Source organism: Tinamus guttatus, unplaced genomic scaffold (assembly GCF_059628265.1).
Source record: "Tinamus guttatus ecotype Peru unplaced genomic scaffold, ASM5962826v1 Tinamus_guttatus_pri_ptg000169l, whole genome shotgun sequence".
NCBI lineage: Eukaryota > Metazoa > Chordata > Aves > Tinamiformes > Tinamidae > Tinamus > Tinamus guttatus.
The window spans coordinates 2595385-2612863 of record NW_028288703.1 but is presented as its reverse complement, the minus strand read 5'-3'; the positions used below and the strand labels follow the sequence as shown (position 1 = coordinate 2612863).

At 37.9% G+C, this 17479-nt stretch overlaps 1 protein-coding gene across 9 annotated transcripts in view; it reads left to right on the top strand.

Moving 5' to 3' along the window:
- The window catches only part of ATP2B2 (ATPase plasma membrane Ca2+ transporting 2), a 198821-nt gene that overhangs the window by 136698 nt on the left and 44644 nt on the right, over positions 1-17479 (top strand). For all 9 annotated transcript variants that reach the window (XM_088522895.1, XM_088522894.1, XM_088522901.1 and 6 more), the window contains 2 exons: positions 13699-13940; positions 14030-14264. In XM_088522895.1, the coding sequence (XP_088379021.1) occupies positions 13699-13940; positions 14030-14264 (477 nt within the window). The remainder of the gene's footprint in view (positions 1-13698; positions 13941-14029; positions 14265-17479) is intronic.

The following is a 17479-nucleotide window of genomic DNA, read 5'->3' as shown; positions in this document are numbered from 1 at the left end:
ACTTGTGTTTGAAGGTTGAGCAGGATGGGTAGGAGGAGGAATGTAATTTGGCTGCCATTTTTCTATAAGGATGGATCTGTCCAAAGTTTAGCTTTGCATAATCCTGAAAATCAGTAAACAAAAGGAAATGTATCTGGGGGAATTTTTCAGTTTAGCCAGTGTAATGACTTGCTGTCAGTGTCATTGGGATTCAGATGAGACAAGGAAACAGGAACAAGTCTGAATCATCTTCCTGTACTGTTATTATGGAATACACTTGGAGTGGAAATATCTCCTGCTTCTGGTGTATTTCAAGCGGTCCAGAAAAAGCACAGCAAAATGCATGGAGGAGAGAACCCTGCACTGGCAGGTGGATAACCTGATGTTGCATTTCACTGATTCTAATTTCTCCCTGCCTGAAAAAGAGCAAGTGGATGTGCATGAGCTCATAAGGCTCTGCTCCAGGTTTTACACCTGGTATTCTGCTATTTTAGAGATACGGTAAACTACCAAATACATGATATGAAGAGAAACACCAAGGAAAACTTTCACAGAAAATCTGGAAAAAAACAAAACAACATGATTTTTAGCTTGTTCCAGGGTGTCAGGATCCAGATCAATAGGGCTGGATTTAGGAGGTTGGCAAGACCATCCTCCGAGTAAGTAATTTGAGGCCAATACTAGAAATTTTTCATCGTCTGTTTTGGGTGAGTAGCAATAGAACTTTGCCAATTACACATATTCTTGGCCTTGAAGTGCTCATTATATGATGTTTAGTCGCTAGGATATTGTCTCAAACTTTTTCTTCATAGAGTAATTCATAATTTGTCTAAATTTTCAGTGGCATTATCCTATTACTGACACCTGATTTATTCATAAAATTGAGATTTAAATCCTGTTGTGCATCACGGGTCCTACTGATCAAGGCACACATGAAGCTGAAGAAAAGATGGGATTAATTTGTTGTGTTGCTAACATCCAGGTTTGACTCTGTGACTAAATGGTGCTTTTGTTCCATTTAAAATTCACATCAAGGTTAATGTCAATCCAACCAATGATACTGGAAACAGAACTGAAACAGGACATGACTTATGCAAAGTCACTTTGGAGATAGCAGTGGAAGTGGCTGTGTCTTGCAAGATGGCAAATATGCCACATAGCAATGATTCAGATTGGGGAAATAAGGCAAGCAAATAGTATCATGCCTAAGATTTTTATTTCTAGAACACAAGATGTTTCTTATTTTTTAGAGAAACCTGCCTTTCTGGCTATGTTGTACAGTACCCTATTTATTTCCATGTGAAGCATGATATTCACTCTTCTGCATCTTTGAGCTTTTTATCTATATATTCCAGCCCTAATGCATAGACCCTGAAACCTTCTCTTTCCAGCTCTACTCAGTCCTTCCCATCCCATTTCCAAAAGGGCATTTTGCAAATGCAGCATGCTGTGAAATTTCCTTTCCTCAAAGACTTTGGTTAAACAAAGAATGGTCTCACTATTTCAAAGAGGAGATTAACCAGATAGTAACTAAGGACAGACTGTTGTAAAACAATTTTGTAAAGTAATGAAGCAGATTTATTTGGTGTCAGATGTATGATTGCTGACGGATTGCATGGCCATGAAGTTAGTATTTCTAATAAATCAGGAATTTAATTTGGACTTGAATTATCATTTGTTTTATTTGCAACATTTCTGAAGTGTCTCTATTAGAAATCATCACGATACTAAGTAGGAAAATGTAGGATGGTAAAACCTGAAAACCAATTTTTGAGAAATATGGAAAACGTATTCTTGGTTAGTTCTAGTTTTCTTTGTAAATAAGCATGTATATCTGTCTCTGTGTCTTGCTCAAATTTCTCTTATTGACATAAGAATTGGTATAGACCGGGCTTTAAGACCTGAAATGACAAACTGAAATCTGAAAATCTCTAACATTTGCAAGAGTTTTCGTCTGTTCCATATCTCAATTTTTATTTTTTTGTTCACAGGGTATTGAACAATTATATAATGTAGTTTTATAGTATATATGGGAGAAGATGATGGGACTAAAAATGCAGGCCGAAGTATCTCTCCATATATTTGTTATAAGCAAGGCAATCATCATAAAAAACTTTAAAACTTTTTCATAATGTGTTTGCTAAGCTTTTCCTCAGAATAATGTAGGCAATAACAAGACAGCATATAATGTGCATATTAATGACTGTGTAAATAATAATGAGAGTAGTGGCAATAGATCATTTAATTAACTGTCCCTGCTGTAGGACTGGTGATTAGGAGAGAGCAGTGATCTTCACTCATGACTTGCCTCTGAGGTTTTATGTAATAAGTACAAATATGGCTGTTATTGTCAATGAAAGAGCTACCGAGTTACTAGTTGAGGTAAGTCTGTTTAGAAGAGATTACTTGAGTGGGAAAAGCATAAGCTGGGTTGCTCTGCCAGGCAGGATTTTCCCTGCGTCAGTCAGGAAGCTTCCCCTCGGAAGCTCTGGTGAAGCTGTAGGAGGAGGGGGCTGCCGAGGGCGGAGCTGCGGAGTCGGCCGGGAAGAGCTGCCGTTTTTGCTCCCAGGGTGTCCAAGGCAGGACTGGTTGCCTCAGGGTATGTGAGAAGTGTGGCAGGTGGAAGAGGTGACATTAACGTTCTCAGATACAGCTGGTTGTTTCACTGAATCATAGAATTATTATGATTGGAAAAGACCCTCAAGGTCATCAAGTCTGAAGTTTCACTATCCAGTGAACTTCAATGTAAATGCAACTGGCAGGCAGAGGACTGCAGCTCCTGACAGCGCTTTTCCTTAATTCCTTCTCTGGTGTAACTGTCGGAGAAAGGGATGATGTTCCTGCCTCAGCAGCAGGGAGGAAAGCAGTGGGAGGAAAAGATGGGCAAGCAGGAGAGTCCTGTATCGTAGAACATGGCATGTCGAAGGATTCCTGTACGAGCTACTACACTTAGTAATCCAGTTAAATCTTATTTATTTTCTTTCTTACATCATCTTACAGAAAACGAAGATCAAAAAGCTGCTTCAAACTGGCCCACAGCTCTGCATTCGCACTATGGTGGCTGTAGATTCTATTTATTCCTGCTGGTGCCCCAAGATGACAGAGTAGTCTCCTGTAAATGTTTTAGTGACCATAATACCATTTACCCTGTTAGCTCCTCCTTGCATGTATGCAAATGAGTAAATTCATTTTTCAACTTGTTATGATACAGCAAGAAGTTCCTGATAATTTCTGCATAGGGTTCTCTGTCATTTATGCTCCTTCTAAGTGCTTCATTTCCACTTGTCTTGGACTGGTGCAAGAGGAATCACGTACAGGGATAACTGCTAGCTCTTTACAAATAAGTCTTTAGAATTTGCCTTTTCTGAGCATGTGCAAAATGTTTTCTTCTAGAGATATAATTACTGTTCATAGATGTCTGATCACTTTTATTTTTTAAATAAAATGATTTTGTATGGAGAATAATTATATTACATGTTTCATGCCTGTGACACCCTACTGAGATAAAATCTGTGACAGTTTGGAGCTGAATTGATGGAGTCAGTTGAGTTAGAGTAGTTAGAATTCAGTGCTAACAAAAGCTCATGGGGGGTACTATCAGAGAGCATGTTTGTCTTGATGGGAGCTTTTGTTTTTACATCAATAGGTGAAAAACTTAGTTCAGCTACCTCTGTTTTATAAGGGGTTTTCTTTGTGTTCTCTGTGGTTCAGGAACAGAAAGATAATAATTTCAAATATGTTAATTTAATACCATTTTCCTTTCAAAATAGTGGCTTTATAATGAAGCAAAGATACAAAAACAACCCTTTTAGAAAACAAGAGGATGATGAAAAAGCTCATAGTGTTGCATAATGGAATAGGGCATTAATTCTGTTCAATTTGTATACTACATGGCTTATAAATAATATACTACATAATTTGTAAGAATATTTCTCTGAGCATGAGATTACTGTAAAAAAGGTACACTGAAGTACAACAGATCAGCAATATAGTTTGTGCTAGAAAACATCTTGCTAATTTTAGAGCAATAAATGTGCATGCATTGCTTTGTAGACTTGAAGAGAGTTTAAATTGTTTTGGCATCATTATTGTGAACAAAATTGCATTTAATAAGACTTATTCTAATTTTGTTCATGTAAGCAAAAGGTTACTTTTTTTTTTCCTTGCCTTTTGAGGCAGTTAGTCCTAGAAAGCTGGTGTTAAGTATATAGAAAGCAAACTGAGACTTCGAATCCCAGCTGCCGCCTTCTTCCGCAGGTAGCCCCCAGTACTCATCTTTCTTCCCAGCTTCCAATCTCCTCGTCCTGCACATGAAGCTCTTGACCCCTCTGCAATCCCGTCAATCATACTTGGGTGGTATTTACAAGTGACTGTGGGACGCCATCCAGAAACAATGGCCTTTGTGTTCCCGACGATGGTGCCAAATATGCCTGAGAAATCTCGGGAGGAGAGGGAGTCCAGGGATGTGCAGATTCCAGGCAAACTCCCCAAAGCATATGTTTCTCAAGGGCAGGAGACTTTGATAAAACTGATTTCTCAAGGGCATTTGATGAACTTTCACAAAGAAAGCAGAAGGCGTCCCTTACATGAAATGCTTTTCGCAGCCAAGATCTTGTAGAGGAAATTCTGAAAGCTTTCAAAGGAAAGGTTTCCAGAGTATTTTAATAGCCAAAACTATACTGTTCTATAGTATCATTCCAAGAAATGACAGACCTGTTTGTAGACACCTTGCATGGAAAAATAGAGCTTCTAGAAAGAATTTCAGGACTTCAGCTGTTGGAACAGCTACTAAGCTGTCTCGTGTGTGTGCGTTTTGCTGGGCCATCTTCATTCTGCTGGTGTTCATCTTATTCAGATAAGTTGCTTTGCACTGCCCTTCACAACAAAGGAGAAACACTGACAGTAGTCAGGGCTGGTCTGCAATGGTCGTATATCCGACTTGTAGCTTTTCTTCTTTCCAGCTCACATTAGTAAAAAGCATGGAGAAAATCACACAAATTAAAATACAAGTTGGTTATTAGATAACATGGCATTCAGATAACACATAACAGGTGGTGTGCACTGTTGTTATGTTTTGTTGTGTTGAAAATCAAATGCAATTGATAGTAGGGAGCACAGGTAAGAAGAACTTTGGTCTATTTAGTTGAGGGCTTTTCAGAAAGCTTGACTAATTTTGAGTAAGAGTTTACCATTAATATAAAGAGAGGAATACTGTGTAACTGGAATTTCGGTAATGTCACGTTCAGAAGCATTGCATGAAGTTCTTTTAGGGAACGTTGGAGAGAGAAAGTCTTGGAATGGCAGGAAGAAAATACTGCACCTGAAGTTGAGTGCATGACTCAGCAGACTCTTTCGAAATGGGTAATTGCTAGTTAGCTGACTGCTATCAATAAAGAAAATGTATCCGTTCTTCCTCAAATCTAAAAGATGAGGAGTTTCAATGTTTGCAAAGCACATGACATTCTAGTATTGGTTCTAAGGTTGAGGTAGACTTACTAAAATGGAAGCGTTGTCTTGAAATTGAATTTTCATCATCCAATCAAGTCAGCATTTTGCATTTGTCTCCTGCCAGTATTTTCTGTGTCTGCAATATACATGAAGCCAGTCTGATATCTGCATGCTATAAAATCTCAGTTTAATAGATCTAAAACAAGGTAGCAGATGTTTTCCTGTCATTATGGAGGCACCAATTAGAATTTTACAGTAAGTGCAATTTCTATTTTCCATTTAAATCAGAAAGTTCAACTTATTTGTCATGTATGGAAATACAGCAAGCTTTTCCAAAATGTCCAGGACAAATTATCAGTGAACCTATGAGATTTGTTAATCGCTTCTTAATTTTAATCAATTCTAGTTTTAGTTTAGAAAGGGTATGTCTGTCAGCCTGGTCTGTTCTAAAAATATTCTTAATTGGGAAGGAACATATCCTTGTTTTGTTTCTGTTTTTATAGTTAATATTAAATTAAATCTTGTACTTAAATAATCACAATTATCATGCTTTTGATTATATAGGTTGCTTGTCTACTGTTTGTGCTGCACTTGCACAAAGCTGGAATGGCATGAGTATCAATCTAATTGGCTGCTCCCTGTGAGAGTTATTGCGCAAAAGGAGAAGGGTGGAGTTTTCTAGCAGTTCAAATTTAGAAATCAAATGTATTTTAAAACTCAAAAAAAACAAATAATTGTCATTAAACGATAATATACTAGGCACAAAATATGTGAATGATTTTGATCAATAACAATAGGAAAATCACTTCATACTGATAAATGAGTTATTTGCAGAGTATTTGGTGGAAAGTGTGGAGAAAAATATGCATCTGTTAGATTCAATTTAATATAATCTAGAAACACCAAGGCTGCCACATCCTAGTTATAACTGCATGACTATTCAGGGATGTCTTAGCAAGGCACAGTCCTTTGGCCTCTGTTCTCAACTGTCATAGCTGGGATTTCTAAGTTTTTGAAAAAATTTCATCTTTTACATTAGACATTCAACCTTCTGTTTTAGTTGCTTTCATCTTGAAATGTATGTGTATATATATATATATATATAAGCTCACAGTAGAGAGCTATAATGAAGGAAGAAAAGAAAAATCAGTAACTCGTGGGGTACATTAGCCTGGGATTGCTAATGACTTATGTGAACAACATATTTGTCAATATTTGATCCCTCAGAAGTAAATAATGTTTGGTTTCATGTGATGACTTTATGAAAGTGTATTGTTAATTTCAAAAAGTAATCGGTTAATCTTTACATTTTGAAATCAGAACACCTTGCTCTGGGGCCAAATGAATTAAGTAGATCATTTTGTCTATATTTCTAACTTGCCTTTTTGTGCTTGGGATAAAGTTGCCCCACTGATTAAAAATGGACCAGTGAGGTGGTGTGCAAGCTGGCTGAACTGCAGGGCTCACTGAGTACTTGAATTGCTGGCATGGGTGAAGGGGCAGAGGGCACCCACATCAAACTTGCACGCAGCAGAAAATGGGGAGGAGCAGCTGATGTACCCGAGGGCTGCGCTGCCCTTCTGAGAATCCTCATGAAGTTCAATATGGGCAAGTGCAGAGCTCTGTGCTTAAGGAGGAATAACCCTAGGCACCAGTACAGACTGGGGGCTGACCTGAAACAGCTCTGAGTAGAGGGACCTTGGAGTCCTACAGGACAAGCTGACCATGAGCCAGCTCTTTTTGTATGTAAATAGGTAATACTTGGCCAGACAGTGACACCAACCTCTGTCTGTTTTTCATGCTCAGTTTCTTCTTCTTCCAAAATCACTCTTACGAGAATTTATGGACAGTAGCATTTTTTTCCTTGTTCTGCTATGTGAGCTGCAGCAAGCCCTGGTCCGTTCTTGCTGAGCCACATCACTGCTGCTCACCTCGCTTTGCCATGTTGATAGGAAATGCCACATCATAGAGCTACAGCTAGCTTCTTTATACATCACTTTACTGCTGTTTAAAGCACAAGAAATGTCGTAACGTGCAGTTTGTATAGAATGCTCTATCTGAATACCCTGAATCCATCTTGAGTGCTAGCCATAGGAACTGCACTGTACTATGGTATTGCATAATTAAGTACATTGATCCATTTTTTAATCCTTTCTTTAGAGAAAGGGGAAAATACTAAATAATCATGAGCTAATCTGATGCAGAAAGCCTGGCTCCAAATATCCTCTTAAATGTCATGGTATATCTAATTATGTCAGCTAAACCTACCTAATTCCACCATAGTAGCTATTGTATCAAATATATTGTGTTTTACTCCCTTTGCAGTAGAGACTCAAAAATTCCTGTTACCAGTTTCTGAGGAAATCTGAAAAGCTCTGATAGTTCAATGGTTGTTAAGTTAACTAAGTCTCAATATAGTAGTTGTTTGACAATTAAAAAAGTAAGGTTTGCTGGCAAAAGGCAGTAACTTCACAGTGCACACAGAGCTTATTAGCTTTTACAGCCTTCGCAATGGGAATGGGAAGCCAGGCTTGCCATGCGGTACGGATGCACCTGGATGCTGGCACTTCCCAGTAGTGCAGAGGTCTCCATGTGTGGGACTGGACAGTGCTAAGAGGACCCCGCTGCGGTACCAAGTTCAGGGGAAAGGCAGCTGTGCTGGCCACTAACTTCTAGTAGTAACTTACCAGTGTGTGACTTCATTTTTAAACTATGTCAATGTTCTGTTTCCAACTTTTAGTCCTCAGGCTTGGTACGTTTGCTGAGTGTGGTGCCAGACTGCTGCAGGAGCTTGTGGTCAAGGCTGGCTGCAGGGCAGGGGACATCATTGCGTTGGTTTTACCTGGTCTGCGTGTTCGTTGCTGTCTGCCTCAGTCCTAGCAGCTTGATCTGAAATTTGGGACAGCAGCATGATTTTAATTGAACTGCAAAGCATTAAGGTTGCCAACCATGACACTGCCATTATGGGCACTAGCCATTTTCTTCTAGTTGTGAGACAGTTGTGAGAAAAATAGGGAAGTTTATTGAAAGCATCATTAATTTAGGCAGAAGTTTAAACCTTTTTTTCTCTATAAAATTTCTTATTTTCAACTTGGGAGCCTGAAGAAGTGAGAAATGGGACAGGTAAACAAGGATAGTACAAATTTTAAAGATTTTATCTTCCTTCTCCTACCATCTTCTAACTATTTGATTCTTCCCGTCCAATTCTCTTTCATACAGTCCATGCTCTTGGTAATCGCTGAGCTCAAAATACACGCCATCATCAGTGGGGAATATGTGCTCTTCTCCCTTTTCCCACTCTGTCTGCTGTCATTAAACTCTTCAGGTTCAAACTCCTTGTTTAAACCTGTACATTAGTTTTCAGATGAGCTGTACTACCATTCCTCAAAACAGATTTCATGCCACCCTACAATTATTTCTGACTTCTGTACATCCCTGTATTACACTGTTACAAGTGTATCAAACATAAATCCTGTTATATTTAGAAAACATCAGAATATGCCCAGTACCTATTGCAGGGCTCCCAAATATTTTTTATTGTCTGTTTTAGAGCCCTGTTCCACTTGTTTGTACTTTGGGGCCTTTGAGACGACAAATGCATAATCAGGGGTCCCAAAATATTAGGGAGCCAACTGATGAAAGTTTTTAGGAGCTGTCCATCCTTAAGGAATGTGGACTTTAAGGAATATTCGTAGTAATTGATACACTTTGCTAGAGCTTTAAGAAAGGGAAAGGAAGGGATTTGTATCAGTTACAGTATAAATATTTAAAATCTTCTGAAGGTTCAAAGAAGATCAACTTTATTTTCTGATGAATGGAGATAATACAATGGAACAGGAACATTTACATGAGTCTATTCAGCAGTATGCATAAGTGTCAGAAAAAAAGCTTTAAGCTTTTAATGTTGGACTTAAAATTCAGGGAGAGAGATGAGGATGATACACAAGGTTAGTTCTGTGCGTTTCTTCTGACGCCAAAATGATTATGTAACCTGCTCAAAGAAGTTAACTGTTCTTTTTCAATCCTTTATGCTGACCCGCTTTCAAACTTTTTACTTGAACTGAATTTTAACAACATTGTGTCTTGCAGAGATAATTTGGAGTTAGAAAATGGCAAGTAGATTATCAGTAAGCATTATCTCTAATTTAACATGTTGCTTTTTACTCTCTGTATAGAACGGAGCTAACTGTCACACATCACAGTAAAAACTACTTAAAATTTTAACTGTGTAGGGACAAACTGTGATCTCATTCAATAAATCTTATTCTAAAATTAATGTTATTATTTTTCCATATTTGTCTTCAAGAGTAGCTAGAATTAATTTTTATTCCTTAATTATGACCTTGTAAAAAAGTAGTAATATTTTAACTGCATATAGCTGATGGTAGCTATTGGTAGCGAACCTTGTCTCCTTAGGATTCTCTTTATGCCATTTTTTTTAAATCTATAAATGTTTCAAAATAATCTATAAATGATTCAGAAAAAAAAAAAAACATTGCAGCTTGCTTAATTAGTAGTATCTTGTTCATGTGTATAATCAGTATGTCAGTTGTGGTCTGGCTGCAGAGCCAGTGAGTTACATAGGAAGAGTCTACCTAGAGTGTGGTGTTCAACGTTTAAAGTTCAGCAGAACCAAAGGCAAGTTCCACAGCTTAGATTGCATTGTTTGTGAAGAGAGAAGTCAGAAAAAGAGCTTTCTAAACAGTAAATAGAAGTGAAATAAAATTTGCATAACAATCTTTGCATTTTAAAAACCACAAATAGAAAAATTCTGCACCTCCCATTTCTTCTTTTTAGAGAAAGTAAAAGAGCATGGAATTTTTTAAAATTTAAATATAAAAATGTGTTCTTCTGTGTGTTTGACATTTGTGAATAGAGATGGAATAGAGCAATTCAGTATGACTAAAATATTTATTCTGGCAAAATTTGTTTCTTAGCTTAAGAAGTTGATGTGTTTATAATAATTATTTTAAAGTATCAGTTCAGTCTGTGCAGAACACAGAAGAATAAGATGAAACATTTGAAGACTTTAGAAAATGAATGAAATTGAATTTGGGATATAAAAAGTTAACCTCCAAAAAGACGGATCAGAAAGTTGAAAGTTGAAGTTAAGGCATGCTCAGAATGTCCGATTTTTCTCCATTTCTAGCGCCCGCCCCCGCCCCCACACACACAGGTCAGCTGTTTTCCTGAGAAATCATTCTTAAGATTCCTTTTGTAATTGAATACAGCAATACGTCAGTACTAGTTGGTATTAGTTTTAGTTGGTATTTTTAAGCTTTTATAATACAATATAATACATATTTTGACCTAGTTTGGGTTTGATAGTTTTCACAGCTGCCTTTAAAACATATATCCTGCAGTTTGTTTTGCATGGGAGAATTTAATTGCATTTGGAATATTATTATGCAAGTAATATGAAGACTTGGAGAAAACATTTGAAATCCATCTGTAAAATCTAGTGGAAAGAGACTACTGAAACAATGTATTTGATTAATCCCTGCTCAAGGTTTTACAATGTGTAGCTGTCTTGTGACTAGCAAAAGCTCTTTCACTGAGTATTTGAGAAGCAAGTGTGTTCAAAAATATGTGCCCCTTCACAAAGCACACTGCTGAGATGCCTCTTTTCCCCGCTGTTAAGGGCAGTTTTTTTTCTTCCTCAAGAAAACAGTTCCCCCTTAATGACTCAAAAGTAGTCCTTTTGCCCTGTCCTTTCCATGGTCTTGCAGGTGCCTTGCACTGCAGACTCGTGCCAGAAATAAATGTAGATACAGCACAGCATGAAGTTTTAACATCCAGCAGCTTCTGCAAAGGACTGTCAAGAACAATCTGCAGTGAGACTGGTTTTGGCATATAGATTTTAAGCTGAAACAGTCCAAGGAAGGAAGTGCTATTTGCCAGTTCTCACCACCATATGTTTAATTTTAGTGTAACACACAAAGAATATGGGGACAGCAGCTGCTCTAGAGGGAGGTGGCCACTTGTTAGCAGATTTTCAAACTTTTCTGAAATGTCTACTCATTTTCTTCTTACTGATAGTTTTTTTCTCCTTTGCATATATAGGGCATCTTAAATAGAAATCTATTTTTAGACCACTGTAAAAAGTGGAAAGTGAGATAAAAATTATTTTAGAAGATCTCTGATACTCAGTTTTGTAGTTCTGAAATGTAGGTAGATTTTTATTGTCTCAATTTTCATTCACAGCTGATGATGTTGAAAACACACATGAATTAAGTATTTTCTAGGTTTGTGTATCTGCAATAGAATGAAATCTACTATCTTTCTCTGATTTCTAATGTGTTTGACCTTCCTCCTCCATGGAAGTCAATGTCAAGATTCACTGATTTCAGGGAGAAACATAGCCAGAACATCAATGAGAATTTAGAGCTGAAAAGGAAAGAGGTTCAACATGATGGGAACGGAGTAATCAGCCTCTCTTAGCATCACCACCTCAGCAGTTTTGAAAGGCATTTTGTTCACTCCTACCTAAGATCTTCCTGTTCTTTGAATGTAACAGTTCTGTCAGATATGCCTAGCTACAATTGATTTGTAGGTATGTGGAAAACAGGGTTTCTTACGTGAATTTTGTCATCTGGGGGGAATTTACAACAGCACATAAAAGAAATTATGGAAAATGATTGTACAAGTTAGTAAAATTATTATACTGTATTACTGTATTTTTGAGTGGCAATGTTTTACATTTACTCATAATTCAGGTGGTTCATGTAGGAGCTAGAGATGCCACCATTATTTTTGGAAGGAGAAATCTCTCTGGGATAGAGATTTTTATATTATGGTATGTTGCTCACTATAGACATATCTCACTCAGAAAAAGAAATCACCTTAAAATATACACCAAAAATACTTTGCTGATGGAGAGATGATTCTTACAGAAAAGCTGGATTTTTCACTTACCTCAGTTCTAGGTCAGTCTGTTCTTTCCTATCTGTCCTTCATTCCTAAACCCACTGAAATTGGTGGGTGGTTCTCTGTAACACTTACTTGGTAATAATTCCTTAGAGTCCTACTTTTCCCCCTTTTGTGGTAGCACTTATTTAAGAAATGAAATCTAAATAGGATTACTAGTTTTGTAATTTCTGTTTACCATTCCCCACGTTGTCCTTCATCACTTGACTGTTCCCTAGATATGCTGGGCTCTAAAGCCTGAGCATGGACATTATTCTAGCTATAGTATTGGAGGCCTAATTCTGCAAAACAGGCAGTTTCTTTCAGTCACACTCGAGAGTTTTGTTTAGTCAGCCCAAAATCTTCGTGCAATAGTGTGATATTTTGTTAGTTGTGAAAATACTTTTTCTTCTCTTGCTTCCTATAGGTTCAGTTTTAGCCCTAGGTTAAGCAAACACTTCCCTAATTCTACAGAGGGCAAGAAAATGAAGTTGGCAGCAGTGGGTAGCATCCTCATTGCTTCAAGCTGTCTGAAATCTCCCCAGCATGGCAAACTCTGGCGTTGAGGTGTATTGCAACTCTGATGAAATTCGTAAATAAAACTGGTGGTGGTTTCTTTTTTATTTCTTCCTACTTGGAATAGAAAGTCCAAGCTCTCTGAGCAAATTGCCAAGTGCTGAGAACTGTCAAGAGATGCAAAATGATTAGCATGTTCTTTATCTTTCCTTGTTTTCCTTTTTTTTTCCCTTCATCAAATATATAAAGCATTTACTGTCTGAAGCAGTGGCCTGAAGTATGGTAATTCTGGAAATGAGTGTTTTGATATATAGAACTGTTATTTTAGATTGTTTGACATACCTTTTTAGTGGAAATTATTAGATGTAGATTCATTTTAAAATATAAAACACCTCATAAAGGACAACTCTTCCTTTAATCAATTAAAGGATTATACCCATTTATACCCATGAAAGCCTGCAAAATAATAGTTCTAAGCAAGTGATAAAATATTATGTTTGTGACAAATGAGAATTAATTATATAGAACCTAAAGAAAAGGACTTCATTTTTAATGATATATTGCCCAAGCACCACAAGCTCTTCAATTGCCTCTGGCTCATTTAAAACAAAAAAAGAGATCAAATGTATTTATTTAGGCAAGAAAGCTTTCCTTGTCATGAGCATAGTTGCTTCCATTCTGTTATAACTCTGAGGTATTTGGTACTTTTAAAAAAATTGGAATAGATGATTGCCCAGTTAGGGGTTTAAATCTCAATCCCTACACTGCAGCTTTGTCATTACCAGGCAGAAGTCATTATTACTGCTAATTGTGAGAGGAAACCGTATCTGTGTTCTCTCTTTCCTCCAGCCACCGGAAAAGGAGGGTGGCCTGCCTCGGCAGGTGGGCAATAAGACGGAGTGTGGCCTCCTGGGGTTTGTCCTGGACTTGAAGCAGGATTATGAGCCTGTGCGCAACCTCATCCCTGAGGAGAAGCTCTATAAAGTTTACACTTTCAACTCGGTGCGGAAATCCATGAGCACTGTCATTAAAATGCCCGACGGCAGCTTCCGCATGTACAGCAAAGGGGCCTCTGAGATCGTCCTCAAGAAGTAAGTCCAGTGCATTGCTTGCTGTGCTTTGACAATGCAGAATAATCTGTCAATACTAAAATATACTTTCTTTTTTAAACTAAAACAAGGTGTTCCAGGATCCTTAATGCAGCTGGTGAACCTCGTGTCTTCAGGCCACGGGACCGTGATGAAATGGTGAAGAAAGTGATAGAGCCCATGGCCTGCGATGGCCTGCGAACGATCTGTGTGGCTTTCCGAGACTTCAGCAGCAGCCCAGAGCCTGACTGGGACAACGAAAACGACATCTTATCTGACCTGACTTGCATTTGTGTTGTTGGCATTGAAGACCCAGTAAGGCCAGAGGTATGTCACACCCCTAATGCTATAGAGTACTTCCCTGAAAACTGAACACACATTGAACTAGTTTTATAATACTCCCGAAGAGAGAGCATTTTTTTTCCTTGGTGAGGTGCAGTTTTCAGCTTAAGGGAAGTGCAGTGATTTTAATTCCAGTGTGACACTCACTTCTCACATAAATCACAAGCAATCCTGGAGGAAGCTTTTTGTAAGTTGCCATTTCACAAGTTTATTAGGCTTGTAAATGGTGGCTTTTCAGTAACAACATTTTTATGCTGTATTTGGACAATGAAAAGCTTCGTCAGTGAAAGGTTGCAGATTTCATGGATGAGTTGTAAGTTTTGATTAAAATTTCAAATAAGTCAGCTAAAAAATCAGTATTACACATGCACAAAGGAGGCATGTAATAAATTACTCTTCACTTCAGTTATTTCTTCATTTTGACTTGCCCAAAGATTTTTAAAACTTATATTCTGAAATAAAAATAGTTGTTTTTATCTCCACGGTTGTGAAAACTGAAGCAGTGGGATGTCGTGCCACTCCCCCTGCAAACCGTACTAGCGCGGTACTGCAAAGGGCAGGCTAAGGGCAGGTGGTTTCTGGCATACGTACAGGGCGCAGGAGAGGTGATTGGGCCTTCCATAAGAAGCGGGGCCTGTCCCCGGGTGCTGCGGGGCACTGCTCCCTGGCACTGCGCGGGCACGGCGGCAGCAGGGACGGGCCACCCGCTGCTGGTCCTGCAGCTACCTCCGCAGGGCACTAAGGGCTGGGGAAAGGTCAATTCCTGAGGACTCAGATTGCATAAAAGGAGTGAGTTGTTCATACTGAAAAAGACAGAAGTAGTAGTAGTTCTTTTTCTCTCTCTTCCCTTTCATTTTACATTTATGTTTGTTCCATTTACAATGGATGGTGCCAATGCTAGACATACTGGGGAAGCTATTTTTTGCTAAAACCTCAAAGGTGTACACCCGTCTGGTTTAGACTGATTTGTTTCCCTAGGTCCTCTATGAAATGGGCTTTTAAATGCTTCTGGTTGCAGTAACTTTGGAAAACGTTTGGAGGAAGTTATCATGGTATAGTTACAACCAGAGGGACAAATTGTATAACTTTACATTACATAACTTACTTTACATAACTTCACATAGGACAGCATCATTTCTTGGCTTTTTTCAGTATCAAGGAAGGCATAATGTAAGTGAAGTCTTGGTTAGGTGAAAACTGTATGATAAATTCTGTATCTGCAGTCATGTGACAAACAGCAATTACTTGATCCGTCGTCTGGTCTCTTGCTATCTGTTAATCTGTCTGTCCCTACATCTGACATTGCCCGTCTTTTAAAATGTTTTAAAGCACTTCAAAATATTTTAAAATACTCTGTCTTCAAAAATCCAACTCTCAAATGCTGTAAGTCATAAAATAAACTCAGAAATTTCCTAACCAGTGACCACTGAAACCACGAATCTGTCCCCTTTCCCTGCAAAACTGATTCAAGATGATATTGTTGGAAATAGCCTGAACTCAGGGAATGGGTGGTATCACCATCTGAGGGAATGGGTAACAGTGGGATCTGCAGTTGTTATTTAACATAGCTGTAAACTATCCTTTCATCTGTTTATTATATTTTATGAGAGAACTGCTCTCATCTCATATGGGGTAATTTCTTAGGAGCTTGAAGTAAAAATGAATTGTATTGCTAAAAATAAGGAGGTCAAGCCTGACATCTATGCAAAGGATCAGAGAAGGCACCAGACTTTTTTTCTAGAGAATTATTTGAATAAAATAGTGAATATCTTGTAGGTTAGAAATCAAAAATGCTCTAACACTTCTTATCTCATAATACTTCCAGTAAAATGTTTATCATTTCAGAATTTTACCAAATGTTGAAGAACATTACAGTTGTCCCAGGACTTCGTGTTTGGCAAGGTTTTTTCCTGGAACCTTTTAGAGTGGTAATAACATAGCAAGAGCATTTAGAAGAATGTTTAAAATTTTACCAATCCACATGTGGGTGAAAAGCAGCAGCGAGGCCTTAAGAGGAAGAAATATGCCCCCAAAACACTACAGAACAACAACAAAAAAAAATTCAGAGCACCGACTAGGTGTGTAGCATCTGACCTAGTAGGAAGAAGGTATCACTAAAATTACTATGTAACTGCCAATAGTTAAGATGTTGATAAGGCGATTTACTATTTTGCCAGAAATAAGCATATTTATTAAATAGAGACCACTGGTCTTTATGAATTTTCAGAATGTTCCCTGTAGGAGCAAAAGAACCTAAAAATAAACAGTACTCTGAGAGTTATGCTAATATTTATCCTGCCAGAAATAGTAGATTAGTTAATTCAAATGCAGTGTCACCAACCTCATGGCCTTTGGTTTCCCTTAAGTTTCTTCTTTATTGGGAAAACCTCCATTTTTCCTTTTCCTTAACATGATCTTTGGAGTTAACACATGTAAAGTTGTAATTTGCTGCTGCTGTGCGGCTCCTGTGCATGGTGTTAGTGTGTGCCCCTGGCATGGTCAGATGGATGAGCGCCTGCAGTGTCGCTGCTGTCACAACAGCCACAGTCACGGAGGCAAGAGTGCTGGGCCTGTGTGAATATACTGCTGCATACTGCACACCTCCTTGCTTATTTAGGTTTATTAATTCAGAGGCTAAATTCAGATTTATTCATTATCAGTAGCTCTTTTATCATTCACTAAACTACCTGCTAGGTATTTTGCTTTATTAGGTCTGTGTTTATGTTGCTTTTTGATAAAGACCAAACAGAATCATGTCTTGTGCCTGTAGAGATTTGTCTGTTGATTTTGACAGCCTTTTTGGTTTCAGTAAGTCTGATTGTTAATAGATTGCCAAAGTACAACTACAATCTGTTATTTCTTGGGGGGAAAAACATAAATTACTTTCAAACTCCACCTGTTTATTTGTCACTTGATTCCAAGATGTGTTCCTGCTTGGGTAGCTTAAGCATGCATGCATTAAAAGGTTTTCTTTGATGAAAGAAAATAAAATCTATTTTTTCAATTGTGTATTTAAATTCTGCAAAAGGATGGAAAATGTCTGCTTCCACTGCCTACTCAGTCTGCCAACACTCTCTCTTCCCTATAGCAATAAAAGAATATGAACAATATTTTAACCATAATTACTGTACACAGTGTTCAACCAGATACCACCCACCAGCTGTCCAAAAATAAGAGGAAAATAGAATGATTTCTCTTTT